Consider the following 21880-nt stretch of genomic DNA (forward strand, 5'->3'; position numbering starts at 1 on the left):
TGAGCTGAGAGAGATTCCCTCAGCCCGTTTGCCTAACTGAATATCTTATTACATTATTCATTGGCACTACTGTGGATAAAATGGGGAGACAGTACAGTACCACAGGCCTCCGTCTCTACCTCTTTTGAGGGAAAGGTCTTAAAAAAGTTCCTCATGAATTTCTGAGGTAGCCGTTCTGTCCCAGATAAACTGAGCAGAAAGGCTTTATAGCTCACTTTAAAATACATGCAACCGAACAAACTTTTATGAAAAACACCTAAAGAGAATCTAAAACACTGGGTCTGCTTTTAATCCACCATCACAAGGTAAGCATGTGCAACAGGAACACAGCGCTTTGGGATCAAAACAACCTTGTGTGTGCGCTGCGTAATGACTCATCTACTCCCTGGAGAGTGAATAATTCCCTCGATTATCCAAACACACCAAAGCCAGAGGCCAGAATCATTCTGTACAATAGAAAGACCATTTCAGGACCTCAGGGTGGCGATTAACATTAACTGCGGCATTAAACATTCATTGCTTATTCACAAATGCCACCGATGCCAAAAAGTCGTGGCAGAGCAGCGCAGGGACTAATATCACTACTGGAATTGCTGGAGTATAAAGAACAGACTGGGATTCCCAGCGACGCATGGAAAAATAATAGGGGGTGAGGGTGGGCATTGGGATGACATGGTGCAGAAAAAGGCTACATGACAGGTGGACAGGAAATGAGTTGGCCAGGAAACTGACCTCATTTCTGTCACAGAGTTTTCAGCCTGAGGCTGCCTTGAGATGTTCACGGATGATTGTAATGCTGATTATGTGACTGGAAGTGGCGCATTTGTAAATTTATGGGGTTCTTCTAATTTTATGTTTGTGCTTTTTTGAAATCTAATCAGAGAGTGTAGTGGAGAGTGACAGGAAACAATCAGAGAGCGGAAAAGTGGAAATAGATCAGGATATGATGCCGGTCAGATTTAAACCTGTCTGCCCACGCATCAAAAAGTCCTGTATTTCCACTGACTAACAGTGACATCTGTTAATTTTGAAAAGTGCAAGTCTCCATTTAAACCAAAGCTCTGTTTTGACATATTTCAGAGTGTGTTAAATTATTAATTAAATAATTTTAATTAAAACATACTGTTGAGGAAAATATGTTACAGGTTGACTTTTGTTTTGATATTCTCCACATTATCATCAGTAAATTACAATGCCCTTCAAAAGTTTGGAAACGCTCTAGGCAAAGTGAGGCTTTGGACAATTTCAGCATAAATCATCATCATTTTGTGATGACTTTGTACTGATAAATAACAAAACAAGCTATATAAATATATATATATATATATATATATATTAGTGCTGTCAAACGATTAATCGCATCCAAAATAAAAGTTTGTTTACATAATATACGTGCATGTACTGTGTATATGTATATTATGTATATCTAATAATATAGTACATAATATACAATATAATATACACACACACACACACACGATAGATAGATAGATAGATAGATAGATAGATAGATAGATAGATAGATAGATAGAGAAAGGAGAGAGATAAATAAATAAATAATAAATTAATTATTTCTGATTAATGCAAATTCATTTAATGCATTTATGCCAAGAAATCATAAGGATTTATGCTGATAATGGCAAAAAATCAAACTTTTGAAAGCGAATTGCATGTCTAAATGGACTAAATCAATGAATACTACGGGACAAATTAGAACAAAACAAAAATTCATAAAAAATCATATCACAATCTACATCATCTTTCATCTTAACAACTTGCACTTCCCCTGTCACTTGAACAGCACAGCCTATTAGATAATGGTACCCAATTTATTAGGCATTATTTCACTCACATTTAGTCTGTATTCACTTTATCCCTAATGGATAAACTCAAGTCCAGCCATACATTTCCCCCCTCAGTAAACATCATGTACACTGCATGCATGTACAAGTGTAGCTCTGATTGGCAGTGCCAGTTTTCTATGGCTTTTGCACTCAATGAGAGATCTGTCACTCTCAGTGGATGGCTCAGCAAGACGGGCCACTGGACGGAGAGATGGAGAGATCAGTGTCGACAGATGGGATTTGACCAGAGACAAAGAGAGGCTGCCCAATTACACGCTTATGCAAGCGGGAAGCGTTACAACCAGAAATCCTCGCCCTTCACCTCTGTGGCGCCTGTCAGGATCGTCACTCAGTCCTCACTTCCACCTCACTTCTTATGAATCACACTGACAACACAAGCCATGCAATCTCTCAGCCAATGACTGCTTATTCTCTGGGCGTAGGAGCCTGCCAGCGACTGTCAACACATCTTAAGGTCCTATCATGCTTTAGATGATACCTGCACCTGATAAACAGTAGTGACCCTGGGACAAACGAGCAGTGCCTGAGGAGAGGGAAAAAGAGGCAACGATTTTTACTGTGCCAGTCAAACTACTGTAATCTGAGAAGAAGTGATCTACTCTAAGATTTTTTTAAAAATGTTTTTGAAAGAAATTTCTTCTGTTCACCAAGGCTGCATTTATTTGATCAAAATTCAGTAAAAACAGTAATATTGTGATGAAATATTGTGACCTCTTGATGAAAATAAATAAAAGTTGTGATGTTATTTCCATCAAGAGGTGCATCAATTTTTGGTCAAGATCTTGTATTGACAATGCAAGAGGTGAAGTCTTGTAAAGTCTTCTCCAGAACATCCCAAAGACTTACAATGAATTTAAGGTCTGGACTCAGAGGTCCCACCCATTATTTCACAATTTGAGCCTGATGAATCTTGACATTGTCATCTTGGAATATGGCTATGATACAGTACGTCCTCATACATGGCTGTTTAAGAAATGAAATATGCCAAATCCACCAAATGCGGGTGCATTTCAGTCACTCCTACTAGCCACTTTGTCAGGTTGAATTTTATATATAATATATACATTTGTCAATTGTAGTCTTTTAAAAAGCCATCTGAAATAATAAACTAAGTGCAATGTTGTCATAAATATCGATTTTTCAATACATATTGATACTGAAATATCTGAAACGCTTCCAATACTCATTTTCCACTAAATAAATACACAATACCAGCTGTGCTTTCTCTCTCTCTCTCATATCCGACAGCGAGTCGACACACAAAACCGTCTCCCCTCACTCACTCATTTGCTCTGGATAAATATTGCTGGTGTTACAGGGCTTGAATTTCAGCGTGGGATTGCACGTATTGGATTTTTCTCATTCCCACAGATTTTGTTCTCACACCCAAAGTGTGCGCACATAAAGCTGCCTCTCAGTACTAAATTGCGGTCTATTTCACTGCTTATTGCGCTTAAACAGTCAAATACACATGAAATAATGTCAAAATGCCGGTCTTGTCGAGTATTCACGTAAACACAGTGAGTTATGTTTGAAGTAAACGTAAACAGTTGAGAAAGAAACGCATGTGTAACAGTATAATGGATCCGTGCGTCAGGTCTTAAAGTGACAGCAGCCTAATAACCCTGCTGCCAAATTATGAGATAATATTAAGAATATCTATATGGCAGTTTTTCTCATGGTATCGATGACAAAATTGTGGCCTGTGAAAATGCTGAGTGGCTGGTAACTTTGAAAAACCACTAGACACAGTGGCTGATGAGCAAAAAAGTTAATATCAAGCCCTGTATAATTGAGTATTAATTGAGAACAAGTATTTAATTTCAGTACTACTATTTTCAGTACTTACCTAAAATAACAATACTAAGTATGTTAATTTTATGAAGTACAATTAAATCTTTTTGTTTATTATATAAATACATACTACAACTACTTTAAAAATCAATGTCAACATTGTAAATGTGAACAATCATGCTAACAAAGCATTCCTGCCTCTGAAAACTGAGTAGGTATGACAGGAGTGATTTAAAAGTTCTCGTGAACACAAACTTTGTGGCTTTGTTCATGAGAAAACCGAATTACCCAGAGTCAAACAGACACGGTTGGTGAACTGTATCACTGCCAAAATCCCAACATGAAAACTGTATAGCAGAGGGTTGAGGATTTACAAGATTTGTGGCTAATACGCTTGACTCTGACATTTTGGCTTGCTTTAGACTGGAAGCTGCCCTTTCATGGAATAAGTCTCTTCTTGGCATAGGGAGCTGCATTCCTCTCTCCAGGTAATAACTCATCTAAATACATGTCACCTCACACCAAATTCTCTTTACAAACTAGTAACAAACATGCTCCCTCTAATTGGATCAATCAGGATGCTGTTCTCCAAACAGTTTCCCACTCTCTGTGCTGTCACCTTGATAAGTGTGAGGAAAGGAAGAAGCGACGAGATGTGTGACAACACCTGGGATTAAAGTTTGAATGGCAAAATTGTCCCCAATTAAAAAACTTAAGAATTTTGTAAGAGAGACGATCTGTGTCTTAAAGGGACAGTCCACCGAAAAAAATTACAATTCTAGGATCATTTACTCACCCTCAAACCCTGATTTTCATTTGATGGAACAAAAAAACGGAAAATAAGATTGTTCATGCTGCTGTTTCCATACAATTATAAATAATGAATAAATTTAAATAAATTTACATATATACATAAACACATACACACACACAGAGTTAAAATTCTTTAAAATTAAATGTGTTACGTAGAATAAAAATAGTCATACAGGTTTGTAATGACATGAGGTTGAGTAAATAATGACAACATTTTTTTTCTTTCTTTTTGTTTTTGCAGAAATATCCCTGTAATGCAAAGTCTTGAATTATTTCAAAAGTGTGGACTGTAGCAGCTGAATGTTTTACAAAGTTTGACTTTTGTCTGGATTGATTTAGTTACATTGTTCCCTTCATCAGAAGGACTTGGGTTTGACTAACTCCTCCTGGCAGAAAAGAGAAAGAAATCTTTTTTTTCTCCCCTCTTTTCACGCTCTAAACACAATTTTAGATGACAGTGATTAGGCGTCTGTCTCTCCAGCCCCTGACATCCGCTTCTTAATGGCTCAACTGAAGCCTGTGAATTGAATTCATCTGCAGATATTTTCCATGCCTCAATCGATGTGTGAAAGAAGGTAAACTGTGAAAAAAGCTGCCTCGTCCTTTTCTCCGATTTAATGATGTCGAAAGCTCTGCCCACTGACTGTTTAGAACAAATCCATTACCACAGCATATGTAAAAGGTATTGTCTTCTTTGTCGTGTAGGCATGAGATATTAAACCAATACTGGGTTGTTTCCGAGAGGTCAGTGTGAGTGCGTGTGGACAAACTGTAGGCTGAAGCGGCTGTGCAGTCCCTGTGGGAAGAAGGAGTCCACAGATATCGATCTGTCTAGTTAAGACCACTAACAGTGTATGCCACAGATGAAAGCAGAACAGAACACGGGATCACAGAGGTCGCAGAGTACAGACTACTCCGCGGAGTCACAATACTGACCATTTTGTGGATGGAGAATAAGGGAGGATTTAAGGCAGAGACAGAAACTCAATTCTGCAATTTAAGTCATTATTCACAGAAAATCTTAACATCCACCTAAATTCTTTTTGGTGGATGTACACGAGAGAAGTAGTGGTGTCTTATTTGTGAGCAAATCGTTCTTTTAAGTCAGATCTTTTACATGAATCAGGTCAACTCTCCAGATAATTCTCAAGTCAATTTTATTGTGAGTTAAAAGATTAGTTCACTTTCAAATGAAAATGACCCCAAGCTTTACTCACCCTCAAGCCATCCTAGGTGTATATGACTTTTTTCTTTTTGATGAACACAAACGAAGAAATATTAATCAATATCCTGACACATCCGAGTTTTATAATGGCAGTGAACAGGGGTCACGAGTATGAGCTGAAGAAAGTGCCTCTATCCACATCCATCCATCATAAACGTACTCCACACGGCTCCAGGGGGTTAATAAAGGCCTTAATAAAGTTAATAAATGTTAATGTTAATAATGTTAATAAAGTGTGTTTGTGTAAGAAAAATATCCATATTTAACAAGTTATGAAGTTAAATATCTAGCTTCCGCCAGACTGCCTTCCGTATTCAACTTACGAAGAAAGTGTAAAACTCTTGCAGTTCAAAAATCTTGCACTACGTCCTACGCCTTCCCTATTCAACTTATGGAAAAAGTGTAACTGACGCGACGCCAGTTTACACTTTCTTCGTAAGTTGAATACGGAAGGTGGTCTGGCGGAAGCTGGATATTTTACTTCAGAACTTGTTAAATATGGATATATCTTTTTTACACAAACGCATCGCTTCGCTTCAGAAGGCCTCGGATGTGTCAGGATATTTATTAAAATATCTCTGATTGTGTTCATCAGAAAGAAGAAAGTCATTTGAAAGTGAACTAATCCTTTAAAGGGATTAGGGATGTGCCCAAAGCCAAATAACATAATAGGAAAGGAAATGACGTGTACTACGGAGATGGCACATGAGATGGGAGGAAAAAATATATTTCTTTCTATATATATGCTTTCTCTCACAATTATATAGTTGGGTAATTATAATGTAAATAATTTGCCAGCATCAGGAAGCTGCTGTTAATATGCGGAGTACTGAAATACGCGCATTTCACTTTCACTTTTAAGATTCGCAATCACATGTGCTGTGTGTATACTATGGAGCGTCATTACTTATTACACATTTCACAAGATTAGATATTTGTCAGTGACGCTCAGGAACTTCACACCATTCACCATTGTCCTATCAGCCATCTCTCCTTACTCTCTTTATGTGGTAAGTGACACCTGCTAGCAAACGACTAACCATGTCCTTTTCGGGGCTCTGTAGACTGCGTTTTTTTCCCCCCTGTGCCTTTCCAAATACGGATTTAGTATTCAGGCACACCCCTAAAAGGGATAGTTCACTAACAATTTAATTTTTTGTCATCACTGTCATCAAGAAGACATTTTAACACTCCTTTTGTGTTCTGTACATGAAGATCTTACAGATTCGGAACGACATGATGGTGAATAAATGATGACAGAATTTTCATTTTTGTGTGAAATTTAAAATGAAAATTCTGTCATTAATTACTCACCTTCATCTCATTCCAAACCTGTAAGACCTTTGTTCATCTTCAGAATACAAATGAAGATATTTTTGATTAAATCTGAGAGCTTTCTGTCCCTCCATTGACAGTCTACGCAACTATCACTTTCAAGCCCCAGAAAGATAGTAAAGACATCATTAAAGTAATCCATGACTTCAGTGGTTTAACTTAAATTTTATGAAGCGATGAGACAATTTTATAATCTCCAATGCGCGTTCACATAAAACTTTAAGTCAAAATCACTCTGAATCCAAAAAAGCTGACTCAAGAATTGACAGAGATTCAAAATAAGAGCAAGTTTTTATCTGAATATCAAGACACTATTTCAATTAAAATGACTATCTCTGGGACTCCGTTACTCTTTCTTCCTCTTTCTTACATTTAAACATATAGATGCATGAAAAGACCTCCATAAGACCTTCAGCATATTGAAAACTATTACTAAAGGGCATTTGAGATATTTGCAATAACAGACAAAAACTTTACTTAGATGTTGCCTTGAAAGATAGACAAAAAGTCAATAATACCTGGAGAAAGCTATTTGCTAGAATTCCCATTCATCTTGATGGTAGTTAATCAACTGCCACATGACAATTTGAAAGCTTTCTTTCTTTCTTTCTTTCCTTCTTTATTTCTTTCTTTCAAAAGCCAATTGAGCTTTTTGGGTCATAAGCAGTGATGTCAGCAGTCGGGTCTACATCTACAATACAATAACGAAATATTAGCTGTTCGTGAAAAATTTGATCATGATACGTAGATAATTTGAACGGCGTAAGGAATAGGGCAACAGCGAAAGTTAAGGTAACATAGTGTTTGGTTAGTAGAATCTACTGACCTTGCCAGCCAGGCTTGCACACTGGTTTGACATCAATGTGAACTGGAACGCTCTCCATCGCCCTCTTCTGGCCACAATCGTAAGCAGTCACCATGATTTTGTAGTGCTGCTGTTTGTCATAGCTCAGTCGCTCCGTGTTCCTGATGTTGCCTGGAGATAAACAATAAAACAAAAGAGAGAAAAACAAGCCCATGATATGTGAGAGAAATTGCTAAATAAAAGTGGACACACTAAGCAGAACATGGAAAGTAAAACTTAAAAGAGCTATCTGTAATTGTTGCAGCTGCCAGAGATACTACAACAACATATGCATTTTAAACAATAATGAAGCTCCCATATAATGGCTCTGGCCAAATGTTTTCAATCACAAAAGTAATTTCAACAGAGTAAGTGTCCCTGTTTCAGCAATTATGGATTATATCTGCAAGACTGTTTCCAGTACTGCTAATTACAATAAAGATAATTACATCTAATCTCCATATTTTACATTTCACAAGGCTTTATAATGGTTTATTATCTGCATTCATAGCAAATAAAAAAAAAATAAAAAAAAAAACATAAGTGGGTCTTATGTTTAATAAAATTACAAATGTTGACTTCATACTTTGAATATATATTTACTCTGAACACAGAGCTCAACAGTAAGAGCTTCTATTCATCTATGGAGAAGACAAATGGGATTTACATTTCTGGTGTCACTCAAAATTGTATCCCCATTCTCAACAAAGCCCTTCTAACTTTTTTTGGGTACTATATTCAGTGCCTGATTAGAAATAACTAAAAATATATTTACAATGTACACTACCATTCAAATGTTTGGGTTCAGTACGATTGGTTTTAATGTTTTAAGTCTCTTATTCTCACCAAAGCTGAATTTATTTGATTTAAAAAAATACAGTAAAAAAATAATGTTATTAAATATTATTGCAATTTAAAAATATAGCTGCAAGAAACAATTGACGGGGCTAAGCACAAAAAAGGCATGATAAGTCATGCAAGCATGGCTGGGAACATTAGACCAACTGCAACAATGAGTAACAAAAGTCATTTTAGATCAATTTAGGCAAAACAGCTGAAAAATGATAAATACAATCACCAGTAACATGTTTTAATTGCTTATCACTTTTGACCATTAGGTGGCGCTGTTAAAGAATGGTTTGGTCAATCAAAAATCTTCTAATAACTTTTTGTCGGCATGGTCTGAAGATGCCGATTTTGGTGAAAATCGGACCAACAAGTTTGAAAAAGTAGAAAAAGAAAAAAGTCGATTTTCAACAAAATTCCAAATGACGGACAACATTTTCGACCACATATAGCATAGTTGGTATTGTTGTTCTCGGTATGACTCAAAGAATCTATCAATCTATCGATCTCATTAAAATAGGCAAAACTAATCAAAAAAGCTATAAACATTTTTTTAAATTTTATTATAATGTTTGTCCTTCAGGGCATGGTCCCGCTATATACAGTAATACGCTAATGCATTTGTAAAATACAGCTTTTTACAACAAAATTCAAAATTGGCTGACACCCAAAATGGCTGATATGGGGATACTGGGTATCATTCGACTTGGTATGCTGCACTAAATCAAAAGAGACCAGTTTTATTAATTTTGGGCAAACCATTCAGAAGTTATAAGCAAAAATATCCATTTTTCATAACTCCTGACCAGTAGGTGGCACTGTGCCTCAGGTCATGCTTGTGATGACATGTACCAGCTTTTCACCCATTTTGATGTAAGCTTTGTCAAATTTGTTCGCTTGTTATTTGAGAATAGTTTGGTTTATCAAAAATCTTTTAATAACTTTTTGCCAGCATGGTCTGAGCCAATTTTGGTGAAAATCGGCGTTATGGAAAAACACATAATACAATATCACCGTAGTATTACTTTTTTCAGGTTTCTTTGATAAATACAAAATTCAAAAGAACAGCATTTTTTGAAAAATAAATATTTTGTTACATTATAAATGTCTTCACTGTCACTTTATCGGTTCAATGCATTCCTGCAGAATAAAGGTACACTGTAAAATGTAATACGCTATATCTACTCCACAAAATTTTGGCAACAGATTACAAGCAATTTTATTAATTAAATTCAACAAATAGAATTGAGTTAGAATTAATCAAATTTATTCCTTAAAAGTCAACCATTTAAAACAAGTAAAAATTAAGTAAAATTTAAACAAAATATTGATGGACGTCAACTCTTTATTTTTTATTGCCAACATTAAAGACACCTGATGATAACAAGCAGAATCACTGAAGGAAAGAGAAACACAAGAATTAACAGAGGTTTAGATGTTGATTTTATTGAAACAGTTCACCATTATGGTGATCAGTGTTTTATTTAGTTTGGCAGTTTGACTCTTTGCTTTTTATGTCAGTTTGTGGTTTTTGTAATGGTATTTGCTAATTTTACACATTTTAAATGGTTGACTTTTAAGGAATTAATTTGATTAATTCTAACTCAATTCTTAGATGTTGAATTTAATTAATAATATTGCTTGTAATCTGTTGCCACAATTGTATTGAGTAGCTAGAGCGTATTACTTTTTACAGTGTATTAATTTCTTTAAAAAAAAAAAAAAAATCATAGTGACCTCAAACTTTTGAAGAGTAATGTATTTATTCTTAATCAAATCAAATATTAATGTTTTTAAAATGTATAATATCACATAATTTTACTGAAGATAAATATGTTCAAATTAACCATTTCTTTTCTTTGTGTTTTCAATTACCAAGCTAATAATGCTAACTGGTTAAGAAAAGCTCTTGATCAGCTGGAAATCTTTCAATTAACACATTTCATTTTAAATGAGGCATTGAGCAAGACAGACACGCACAAACTATAGCGCTTCTGTACAGTAAACAACAAATACTGGAAACTGGTTCTGCTTCCACTAAATGAGATGCACTTTCATTCAATCAAGACATATGAAATATAATCAATCATTACTAACCTGGACCTCTGTACAGAATCAATGTACAGATCTGACATTGTTGTATGAGTCATTCTTTATCAGCTAAGAGCTAAAGGTACATTCTGACTTTCCAGCCTCTGGAGGGAAGCCAGACCATGCTCTAAAAGCTTTTTTTAGTGATGAGTATGCTTCCTGGTTAACAGCTCAAGATGTGCCAGCAAACCACAGATTGTACACTTGCAGAGCTCCAGGTTAAAGAACTGTAATGACATGGATCCTCTACCTGTCATTTGAGTAATGAGTGCTTTTTGTCACAGGACTGATGTGTATAATTTAGCATTTAGCTCCCACAGTTGCTATATGAAGCTGTGAGGTTGCTATTTGGTGTAAGGCGACGAGTCCGAATGCACTCCATGGTGACAGAGTTCAGATGAAGCTGAACTAGCAGCTAGTGATTTGATGCTCTCACACGTCCGTGGGCCTGTGGTTATTTTTACCTGCTGGCTGCATTTCAATGAGACCAGCCGTGCTGTCAAGGAGACAGCAATGAGGAATAGAGGTCAGTCGCTCTGGGCTCCCAGACCAAGTCTGCACCAATCCTCAAAGCCACAAAGCTAAAGTGTGTCTTGAAACCCCTCAAAGCTTTACTTTAACAAACACAGGTACGTTGGAGGAAGCAGGAGGGGTGTGTATGCGTGTGTATGTGTGTGTTTGTGTGTGTGTGTGTGTGTGTGTGAGAGAGAGAGCCAGTTCAGTTGATAGAGCTGATTACAGCAGCTAATGTCAGGTGGCATGATTAAGAGCAGGGGAGTTTTAAAAGGAACAGTTCTCCTCCAGTGGGTTATCAATTGGCCTCTGTCTGTGCTGCGCAGATAAAACCAAGAGTATGACAACAGAAAACAAGACAAAGCGGGCGAGCAAGCATGTGAGATCCTCAACTTGTCTACATTTCCGCAAGTGCAGTTCAAGCCGGGGCGTCATGCATCTTTTTTGAGGAGGCACCATTGGCTGTCCTGACTCACTTGGTGGAGAAAGCGGGCAGAAAAGTGGCGTTCAATGATTGCCAGGTGAAGTGCCATATTTTAATATATTAATGATATTGTTTTTGAATTAATATGTGAGCCTTGCTGGCTAAAAGAGTCGCAATTATTTATTCTCACATTCTCTATTAAAAAACCTTCAAAATGATGTATGATTTGTTAGAATCTGACAAAAAAATGACTGAGCTACACCTGTTTGAAGTCGATAAAGTCAATTTTGAGAAAAAAAAATCAATTTAAAGTTTTTTGAAGGTTTCAAAACAAAATCACCTAGCAATCATACCTTAAAATCCCTGATAATACCACCAAATTTGGCACAAACCAAGTCAAAGCCTATATCTATAGGAAAAATATATATATTCAACTTTTTCCCCCATGACTTTACAATTGTTTGATTAACATTAATGAAATAGACAGTCTATATATTAAGACCTTCTGTATCAAACAGATCTAACATGTTACACATCAGATGTTTTTCCCCAACAGTTAACCAAACGTTCACTTAAGACATTACACAAAATGAACACTCGCCAAGACGGATTTTTTGAAATACTATAATTCTGTGTATATCGGGATTGCGCGCTCTCTGAGGCGTTTTTGTGCGCGCGCTTCAGATTTGTCAGTACGAGTAAGATTGTTTTGTTTACATCAGCATGAGTTTGAAAATCACATTTCATTGGTTCAGACTCATGCCATCGAGAATTCACTATGAATATTCACAAAGTTGGAATGCTGCACTTTAAAACAATACCAAACTTGTGCTGAGAGGAAGCGCCAGTCGTCCAGAACCGGGCAGAGAAAAACGCCATTTTTCATGGTCAAGGGAAAGGTACTCCTCTCAGAAAACATACAAATAAAGAAACTTTTAGATGTTTAATTGCTATTTGGAGCATTGGGATCGCTAGACGAGGGCTTAATGAACTCATTTTTGTGAAAACCTCAAATTCTACCAAAATTGACATTTTTCACTTGTTTTGCCTGTAGCTCATAATTAGCCCGTGTGCATTCTGACTCATTTTGCCAGCACAGGTCACATATATTCATATATTTTTTTATTTTCATAAAACGCAAATTATACATTTTGTTGAACAAAAAATATCAGAATAAATGGATACCATAGGATACATTAACAAAGTAGGATACACATACACAGCAGGGATGCATATACTGCGCTCTTGTACTCATACTCATTAAAATGCTCCGATACCAACAACTGATATGTGTGTACAGAACAGTGCTTGTGACAATGAAAGAACAACAACAGAGCAAACAGAGAGCAGAATGGGTATATCAGAGAAGGATGTCTATGAAGTAAATGTTTCGACTAATACAATGTTAAACAGATTAAATATATACACCTATATAGCTGCTGTGCACAAACTGATAAGAAAATGTGGAGTGGATTGAGCACGCAGCGGTGAGCTTGTTGAGCGCACATCACTTTTTCACAGACATTGCTGGAAAGTTTGTAGTTCGGTCAGATATGGCAATAGCAAAGACAGTAAAATGAGGAGCATATTACTAACGTTAACTTACGGTAAAGAGAGAGAGAGAGAGAGAGAGAGAGAGAGAGAGCGCACTTCTGTTGCATGCTTTTGATTGTTGATTGTTCACTCAGCACATATGCGTCATTTGATTTAAAACGAAATCGTATGTGCAAGTAAAAACATGAACTGTTACATGATTTATGTATATAACGAGTTGTACAGTAATCACATGACGTTTTCAAGAAGTTTTCTGTGCGCAAACATCCGAAGCGCGCGCCCAGAAAGCATGCGAATAGCCTATTAAACAGTTCTCTTGCATGTCTTCTTGTGCTTGAATGGACAAATTCTCACAAAATTATGTTAAAATGGTATGTCAAAATGATGTAAAAATGTATAGGCAAGTGTCCTTGTGAAACATAGTCGGTTATGTCTTAAGTAAATGTAAACAGTTGAGAAAGAAAAAGCGTGTGTAACAGTATGTTGGATACATGCAGCTCTTAAAGTGACAGTAGCCTAATAAACCTGCTGCTGTCTCTGTACTCAATGTTAATCTCACAACAAAAGACAAAGAGAAAATCACTCACTGCTCTTGACTGGTTGAGCCCTGCTGGCGCAGCTCTAAATATTCACTCTGCTATTAAATTAAAGATAAAATATGATAAAGCAATAATATGACACTGAAAGGAACAGTAGCTCCTACAATATATTTTAACAAGCATAATTAGGCATGAAAATAACTGCAGGAAATATCTATTTGCTAAGCCAACTAATTTGATTCATATTCTTTTGGTTTCTCTGCCCAATATTTATTAATATCAACTAAAAATGCAATGAAAATACAGGTATCAGTACTCTGTATCTGTACTAAAAATAAAAGTATTGTGTCAGACACAAAAAAGTGGTATCAGTGCATCCCTAATACACAGGACACATTTTGTTGAATGAAAAAGAGCAGCATAAATGGATGGTCAGTATACTGACCTTGATTACTATTAATATTTTCTCAGTGCTTTTTGTCCATACAATGAAAGTCAATGTTGTTTTAAACCCCACTGACTTTCAATGTATGAACAAAAACAGTTGAAAGATTCTTTAAAATATCTTCTTTTGTGTTCCACAGTAAAAACAAAAACAAAACAAAACAAAAAAAGTTCTGTGGGTAGATGACAGAATTTTCAGTTAAAAGCAAATAATATGCTGAATGTACAATTAAATTGGACTGATTTAGACAAGTCAATTCTGCCACAATGTTTCACACTTAATTATTCACACCATAATTATCATAGACACTTTTTTTTTTATGAAAGTTGTATTCAAAATCTGAGGGGGCGCGTGCCTCAGTCTGAATAGGCATGACACTTCTGATTGAAACTTTAAGCATGTGCCTCAGCGTGTGTTTCAATTTCTGTTCTTACAGAATAAAAGCATAAAGAACAAAGAAGACTCATTTAATGGCCTCCAGCATTTTAGTGCTGCTGATGGTATAAATTCAATCTAACCCCCAATATCCCTTTTCTTTTACACCTATTTCTCTCTTGTTCTGTTTTTTTCTCTTTCTCTTGCTATTCATATTCATATCCATTCAAAAGTGAGTATCAAATAAATGTCTGTGCCTCTTTGTGTCATGTTTCATTCACACCGTCTCTATGTTGGAAACAATGTTAGGAATATTTTCCGCTGATAGCTCTTGGGTGCACAAAAACAATCGAGGGTTTCGAAATCTCACAAAAGATCTTTAGTGAATTACCTCAAGTTTCATAATGTTTCATATCACCACCAACAACCTCTGTCCCTTCTACCTAACATCATTAGTGCACGTTTGTATACTCAAACTATTAATCTTTCTCTCTGTACATCTCCCTTCTTTCTCCTGATCTCATTTTCTTCCATTCTCTCCCTGCTCTTCCTCCTCCTCTCTCTGGACCGGAGAACACAGTGCCAGTGGGCCTGTTGTATTTAATAACTCTCTCTGCCCTCTGATCCACAGTAAATAATGGAGCCAAAAGCCCTCAGAACAAAATCCACTCGGGCGGCCCATGCATCACTCAGCTCTCGCCTGGCACTAACCAAGCCCCGTCAATGCCAGTCGCACTACAGACGCTGGCAGGGCCCAAGGCGGCAGGAGGAAGTGAATGAGACAGACTTGAGCCCATGAAAGAGAGTGCAGCACTTTGAGACAGCTGACACCCCACCAGAGAACATGAGAAGGAAGCAGACAGCCACAGCAGAGAGACAGGTGTCTGATCTGCAGCGGTGTGGCTATGTGATCCGTGGGCTAATGTCACTCCTGCACCTTAGAGTCGTTTCTGATGTGCCCGGAAGTGTCAAAGATTGGAGCTCTGACCGTCCAGCTGGGCAACGAGCTGTTTAATTCACTCATGCATTCAACGATAACCAAATAAGACATCAATTCTGCACTTGTGAAAGACAAATACAGAAAATTAAAGCTAAAACAAATCAAATTCAATCATCCTCACCTAGGAGAGGAATCACAGGTGAAGTACGGAGGTGAGACAATGATTTGAATGTCTTTATCACTTTTATACTCTACATGTAATGGAAAAAACAGTGAGAAAGACAGGTAGAAAAAAAGACAGCCCGGCCACAACAGGACTGGGGTGCAAATTACTTTCGGAATTGTATTTAGTCACTCAAGAAATGTTTTTGGAATTTGTGAAAACATGTATTCTTCCTCATTAGTATTCTAAAGAAACAAAAATTAACAAACATACTTTTTGCTTCTGAGTCTTTACTTTGAAGGTAAAAAAAAGTTAAATTATATACTGTATATTCTTAAACCTAAAATTTGGTTTAATTATTAAAATAAAACAATAATGTTATAGCCACTGTTGATGATGGGCAAACTTGATCAACATTAAGAATGCAAAAATCTGAGCTTTTAATGTCTTTTTTACATGTTTTTCTACACCAGTGAAAAAGCTGCCAGATCAGTATAACCAGCAAAAAATAAAGAAAATACAGCCTCTGAAATCAAATCTAAATATCTTATGAAGTGCTGCTTATCAAATAATTTATATTGTTTAAAGTGTTTTTTTAATATGTGAACTTAGAATTAAAAGTAGACAATAATTCTTTAGAAGAGGATTTTTTTAAGTGTAGTCAAATATAAATTAATTAACATTTTTGGGACAGACTACCATTCAAAAGTATGATTATTTTTTCTTATGCTCACCAAAGCTGCATTTGTTTGATCGAAAATACAGTACATATTGTCAAATATTATTAAAATTTAAAATAATTGTTTTCTATTTGAATAGAATGTAATTTATTCTGTGATCAAAGCTGAAATTTCAGCATCATTACTCTAGTCTTCAGTGTCACATGATCCTTCAGAAATCATATGAGGATTTGGAGCTCAATAAACACTTATTATTATATATTAAATATATATATTATAGTTTATAATAATTTATTTATAATAATTTATATATATTATATATTAAACTTATTATTAAGTATTGAAAACTTAATTATTTTTGTGCTTAACATTTTTGTGGAAACTGATACATTTTTTCAGCATTCTTAAGTATTGCTTACTTAGTACTTTTGAAATAGAAAGTTCAAAAGAACAGTCTTTATTTGATTTTTTTTTACTGTCACTTTTGATCAATTTAATTCATCCTTGGTGAAAAGAAGTATTAAGTCCTTTAAAAAATAAAAATAACTGGCATCAGTTAAATTCTACCAAAACATTTAGTGAGGTTTGAGTTATATTCAATATCTTTGAAAGGTTTATTTAAAAGGATAGTGCATCCAAAATGAAGATTCTGTCATCATTTACTCACCTTCAAGTATGAGTTTCTTTTCTTCTGTTAAACACAAAAGAAGATATACGGTAGCCATTGACTTCCAAAGTATTTTTTCCTACTATGGAAGTCAATGGTTACCGTCAACTGTCTGGTTACCAACATTCTTTAAAATATCTTCTTTTGTGTTCAACAGAAGAAACTCATGTAGGTTTGAAACAACTTGAGGGTGAGGTAAGTGATGACAATTTTTTTTTTTTTTTTTTCATTTTTGGGTGAACTATCCCTTTAAGTGCAATTAAAAGTTGACACAGTATGATTTCTGTGTACCATTTACACTCCTTTCACACCACTCGTCCTTATCCAAGACTTACCATTTCGATCAATAGCAAAAGGTGTCTCCTGTGTAACAATCTCATAGTTGCAGATTTGGCTGTACTGTGGAGAGCAGTCCTGATCCCAGGCCTCCACCTGTAGGATGCTGTCATAGATCTTGCCCTCGGTTACAGTGGCACGATACAACGGCTCCCTGAACACTGGGGAAAACTCATTTACATCATCCACCTGGATATGAACCACCGCCCTGCAACAGAACCAGAGGGAGGGACAGAGAACAACCAGTCAGGGTCAGGAACAGAAGAGATGTTAATTTTATAGAGCAAGGTGCTAATAGACCTGAGACACACCGACATAACACCTCTGAACTGTGAAAGAGAATTGTGAATAGCATTACATGTTAGAGAAAAGAATAAAGACAGAGAGCAATTAATCTAAGCACTGTCCTGAGACCACACGGATTGTAAATATTTACATTGAAGAAAAAATATTAGTGCTTCACATGAAAAAAAAAAAAAAAAAATCTGAACCATCTTTGGGGAAATTACCAAAGGAAAAAAAATGGAAAAAATAATGTAAGCATCCTTAAAGGGGACCTATAATGCCCCTTTCACAAGATGTAATATAAGTCTCTGGTGTCTCCAGAATGTGTCTGTGAAGTTTCAGCTCAAAATACCCCACAGATCATTTATTATAGCTTGTCAAATTTGCCCTTATTTGGGTGTGAGCAAAAACACACTGTTTCCCTTTAAATGCAAATGAGCTACTGCTTTCCAGAAGAGGGCGGAGCTTTAACAGCTCACGCTTCGGTTGCTCAACAACAACAAAGCTGGAGAATCTCACGCAGCCAAAATGAGGATTGTCAGTAACGGTGTTCAGCCTTACATTGTTCAAACCGGAGTCGACACTGATGGAGAGACTCAGGAAGAAGTTACAACTTTTAGAATGAAACTGGACATTTCTGAATGGTTAGTGGATAAATTTATGTAGTTGCTGTGGAGTTGATTCAACTCATCCACTAGCATGTGCCGTCATGTTAATCTTTTGTGCAAATCCAGCGTTGAATTGACCCTCGTTTGTGAAGCAGTCTGGCGTAAAATGATGGCATGTCAACAACACTCTACTACAACAACTCAACAAGCAGCCCAACATGGCCTCGTCTTCTTTGTTGTGTGTTCTCGGGGGCGGGGTTTATGTAAATTTTAGGGTTAGTGATGTCACTAACCCAGGAAGAAGCTTGTTGTAGTCCCTACCAGCCGTTTGTTGTAGTCCTTAAACAGAGAATTCTTTAAAAGAAAATATCTTCGTTTGCATTGAACTTTGAGCGTCGTAACTTTGCAGATGTTGTTTATGATCAAACAGCAACATTACACACTAACTAAAGTTAAAAAAGTGAAATTTAATACGCATCAAATCGAATAAAAAGACTAATATAAAATGAACATGACCCTACTTTCCCTAGCCAAATCATTTGTATGATAACCAGCCTGAAAAAAAACAAAGGGCTGAGAGAAAGTTGCATTGCAGTACACAGAGCTCACATAAAATCTTAAAGAAGTCCAGCTCAGTGTCTGTTCAGTCAAACCAGCTGTGACCTTCTTTGACAGAAACATAAATCCACATGTTGTTGTACATCTTCCTAAATGGAGACATTAAGTTAATGGGACCTGCATTTAGATTATCCCGCTGAGATCCTGTAATCTGCGATCGCTCTTGCGAGCACACGTTCCCGCACACCCCTCCATACTGAGGTGTCAAGAGACATTCATCAGAACGGCCCAAACTGTGAAATCAAAAGCACTTCTTCATCTCTCTCTCTCACAGCAGTAGGTGCCTGAAGCACGGCTCTCTCCTGCACTTCATCAGAGCTGTGTTCCAGCTGCAGTGAGTTGCTATTGTAAGAGAGATTGTCGTGCACGTACGGAGCTTCCGGCAACTTTGTAAACATCTTGATGGGTCATCAATGCAGGGCCAGCCAGGGCTGGGTGTGTGTGTGTGTGCCTGTAGCCAACTTATTTCCTGAAGTGCCGTCAGGGACAGATAGAGAAAAAAGAATGAGGGAAGGAGAGAGCGAGAGAAGGCTACACTAAACTTCACTCTGATTTAAGATTTAAGGTGACGAGTGCAAACTTTAAAGGCTCTTTCACACCAAGGACGATAAGTCCAACACTTCAGCTAGAAACAGTGGGTTCATCAGCTTAAAAAGCAGCAATTAAATTCCTTTTAATGAAATAGGGAAGAAAACAGCAGTCTACCAATTGTTTTACATAAAACTTTATATAAAGATTGTTTCATAACATACTACAAGCTAAAGGCATTCTGTAGATGATACCATCTGGATACAACAAACTCGCACAGAGACGACTGGCAAATGAAAACAGTTTTTCCTCAGTAACCATTTACAAAGTCGGAAAGTGTGTGATTCTATTCCAGCCTCAAAGTCTTTGGTGTTTCAATGGTTTCTACAAAATAAAACCGGAAATCGAGGGTAACACGGGTATGATGTCATTGATAGACAACGTACGGACAAGGTCCGTGTCCTGGTTAAAATTGCTTATTTCTCCAAGATTTAAACATTCTTGGAAACATTTGGGATAATGTAAGAACACAAGTCAACAAAATACATAACATTGTTCTAGTGGTTTTTGGATATTTTAATCTAAAAATCTTACATATTGTGCCTTTACGAGTAATTTTACTTATTTAGTTTAGGGTTGTCAAAAGTACAGACTTCGGTACCAAGTCGGTACTAAAATTTTAAAAATGTGATGATACCATCATTTCCCTCTAGCATTTTAAGCGCTGTTGAGCGGATTCTTAAACACCTCTGATTGGTCATTGTGTTCACGCACTCAACAGATATGTCTGTGATTGGCTACAATGATCCATGCTTCAAAAATGTTGTAGATAGACATCTGTGGTGCTTTTCACCAAGCGCTTACACAGATCTGGGATCCGCTGATAGACGCCTGCTTTCAAATGCTCCTGTGTGTATCTGTGTAAGTGCTCGGTGAAGAGCGTCAAAGATGTAAAAATAAAGCCCATTATAAATAGTGATGCTGTCTACACTGGATGTGGTGCAGTGCGAGGCAACGTGACAGCAAATCCCCGACAGTAAACTGATGCTGCGTTCTATTTCTGATGTAGTTCAAGAGCTCAAGCTACTTTTGACACTGAGAACAAATGGATTTGCAATGGCTGCTTTGTCATGTGATCTAGCGTAGACAGTCGCGTCCGGTGTAGACACGATGTCAGACTGTTCATAAATATTCACAACAAGTGTTTTTTTGTTGTTTTGACATGGTACCATGGCAATACATGGTTTTTGAACACTACCATAATGGTAATATGGTGGTGGGGCTCTATGAAGTACCATGTTAATACTAAAAACAACTCCAAAGGAAACAGATAATAGTTTAGGCTGTCAGCACAGCAGTTGGTTTCCTTATGGCTCTTCTGCCTCAAAAGCTTCCACAAATGTGGTAAAGCTTCATTCTGCTTTTAACTTTGATAACGAGACGATGAATTAAACACATGCACGATTTGCACAGCAGGACACCAGTCCCTTAACTCACACAGTCCATATCACAGAGACGATCGCTCCTCTCGCTTGTAGACTACAGCTATACAGCCAGTATTTTGTAGCTTTTATCTAAAATGACTTACAGTACTTAAACTAAACCAAACTTTTCCAAGTGACATACCACATGAAGAGTAAAACAATAATTATGGACTACATAATGCCTCAAGTGTCTTTTTGATTTGACATCTTTTTCACCAGTCTTGACTCACTGATTTGCTAAATGAAATTCATTAGACTCCCACTTTTAGATAATTAATTTGAATGACCTGACTATTATCTAGCTAAGAATATTTACACATAGATGCACAACTGTGAGGTACGTTAGTAAAGTTAAGTGAGAAAACACTTTCTTAAAATTTGTAAACTTAAGCATTTACTGGTCTACCAGTGGACTAAAGCTTGAGACAGTCGAACTAGACTATGCCACAGTGGATCAGCCAAAGTGTCTCTACTCACTTGTGACTCTTTTTCCAGTTGGCTCCACTCGGGCTGGCTCCACAGTCGTAGGCCTGGATGATGAAGGTGTACTCCTTCTGCTGCTCGCAGTCTATGGGGCCCCGGGCCCTTAGCACCCCTTCTCCCGATGTCCTGTTCAACACCTCGGCCTCAAACGGGGCCTCCTGCCCATGAATCTTAAATGCACAGATCTCTCCTGGAAGAAACAACAAGACACGGGAGGCAGAATGAACAAGTGAATGACTTTCCTTTTCCACCTGCATCTCAACAAGCTATCATTGCTATACCTTCCACCCAGCAGGCCGAGCCCCCGACCCCGCAGCAGTAATATAAAGGACACGGTGTGCTTTTAAAACTGAATCTACTCGTGCTGCGAGAGGAAGAATAACTGTCTGCTCTTGTAATTGCCTCATTGCAGAGCTGGAATCACA

The 21880-nt window shown here is 36.9% G+C and overlaps 1 protein-coding gene across 1 annotated transcript in view; it reads right to left on the bottom strand.

The window, feature by feature from the left end:
• The window catches only part of clstn2a (calsyntenin 2a), a 254376-nt gene that overhangs the window by 58501 nt on the left and 173995 nt on the right, over positions 1 to 21880 (bottom strand). Inside the window, exons 3-5 of the mRNA XM_051879314.1 lie at positions 21450 to 21645; positions 17449 to 17657; positions 7859 to 8008 (exon numbers count right to left, since the gene is read on the bottom strand). Of these exons, the coding sequence (XP_051735274.1) occupies positions 7859 to 8008; positions 17449 to 17657; positions 21450 to 21645 (555 nt within the window). The remainder of the gene's footprint in view (positions 1 to 7858; positions 8009 to 17448; positions 17658 to 21449; positions 21646 to 21880) is intronic.

This window comes from Ctenopharyngodon idella, chromosome 2, assembly GCF_019924925.1.
Source record: "Ctenopharyngodon idella isolate HZGC_01 chromosome 2, HZGC01, whole genome shotgun sequence".
Lineage (NCBI taxonomy): Eukaryota > Metazoa > Chordata > Actinopteri > Cypriniformes > Xenocyprididae > Ctenopharyngodon > Ctenopharyngodon idella.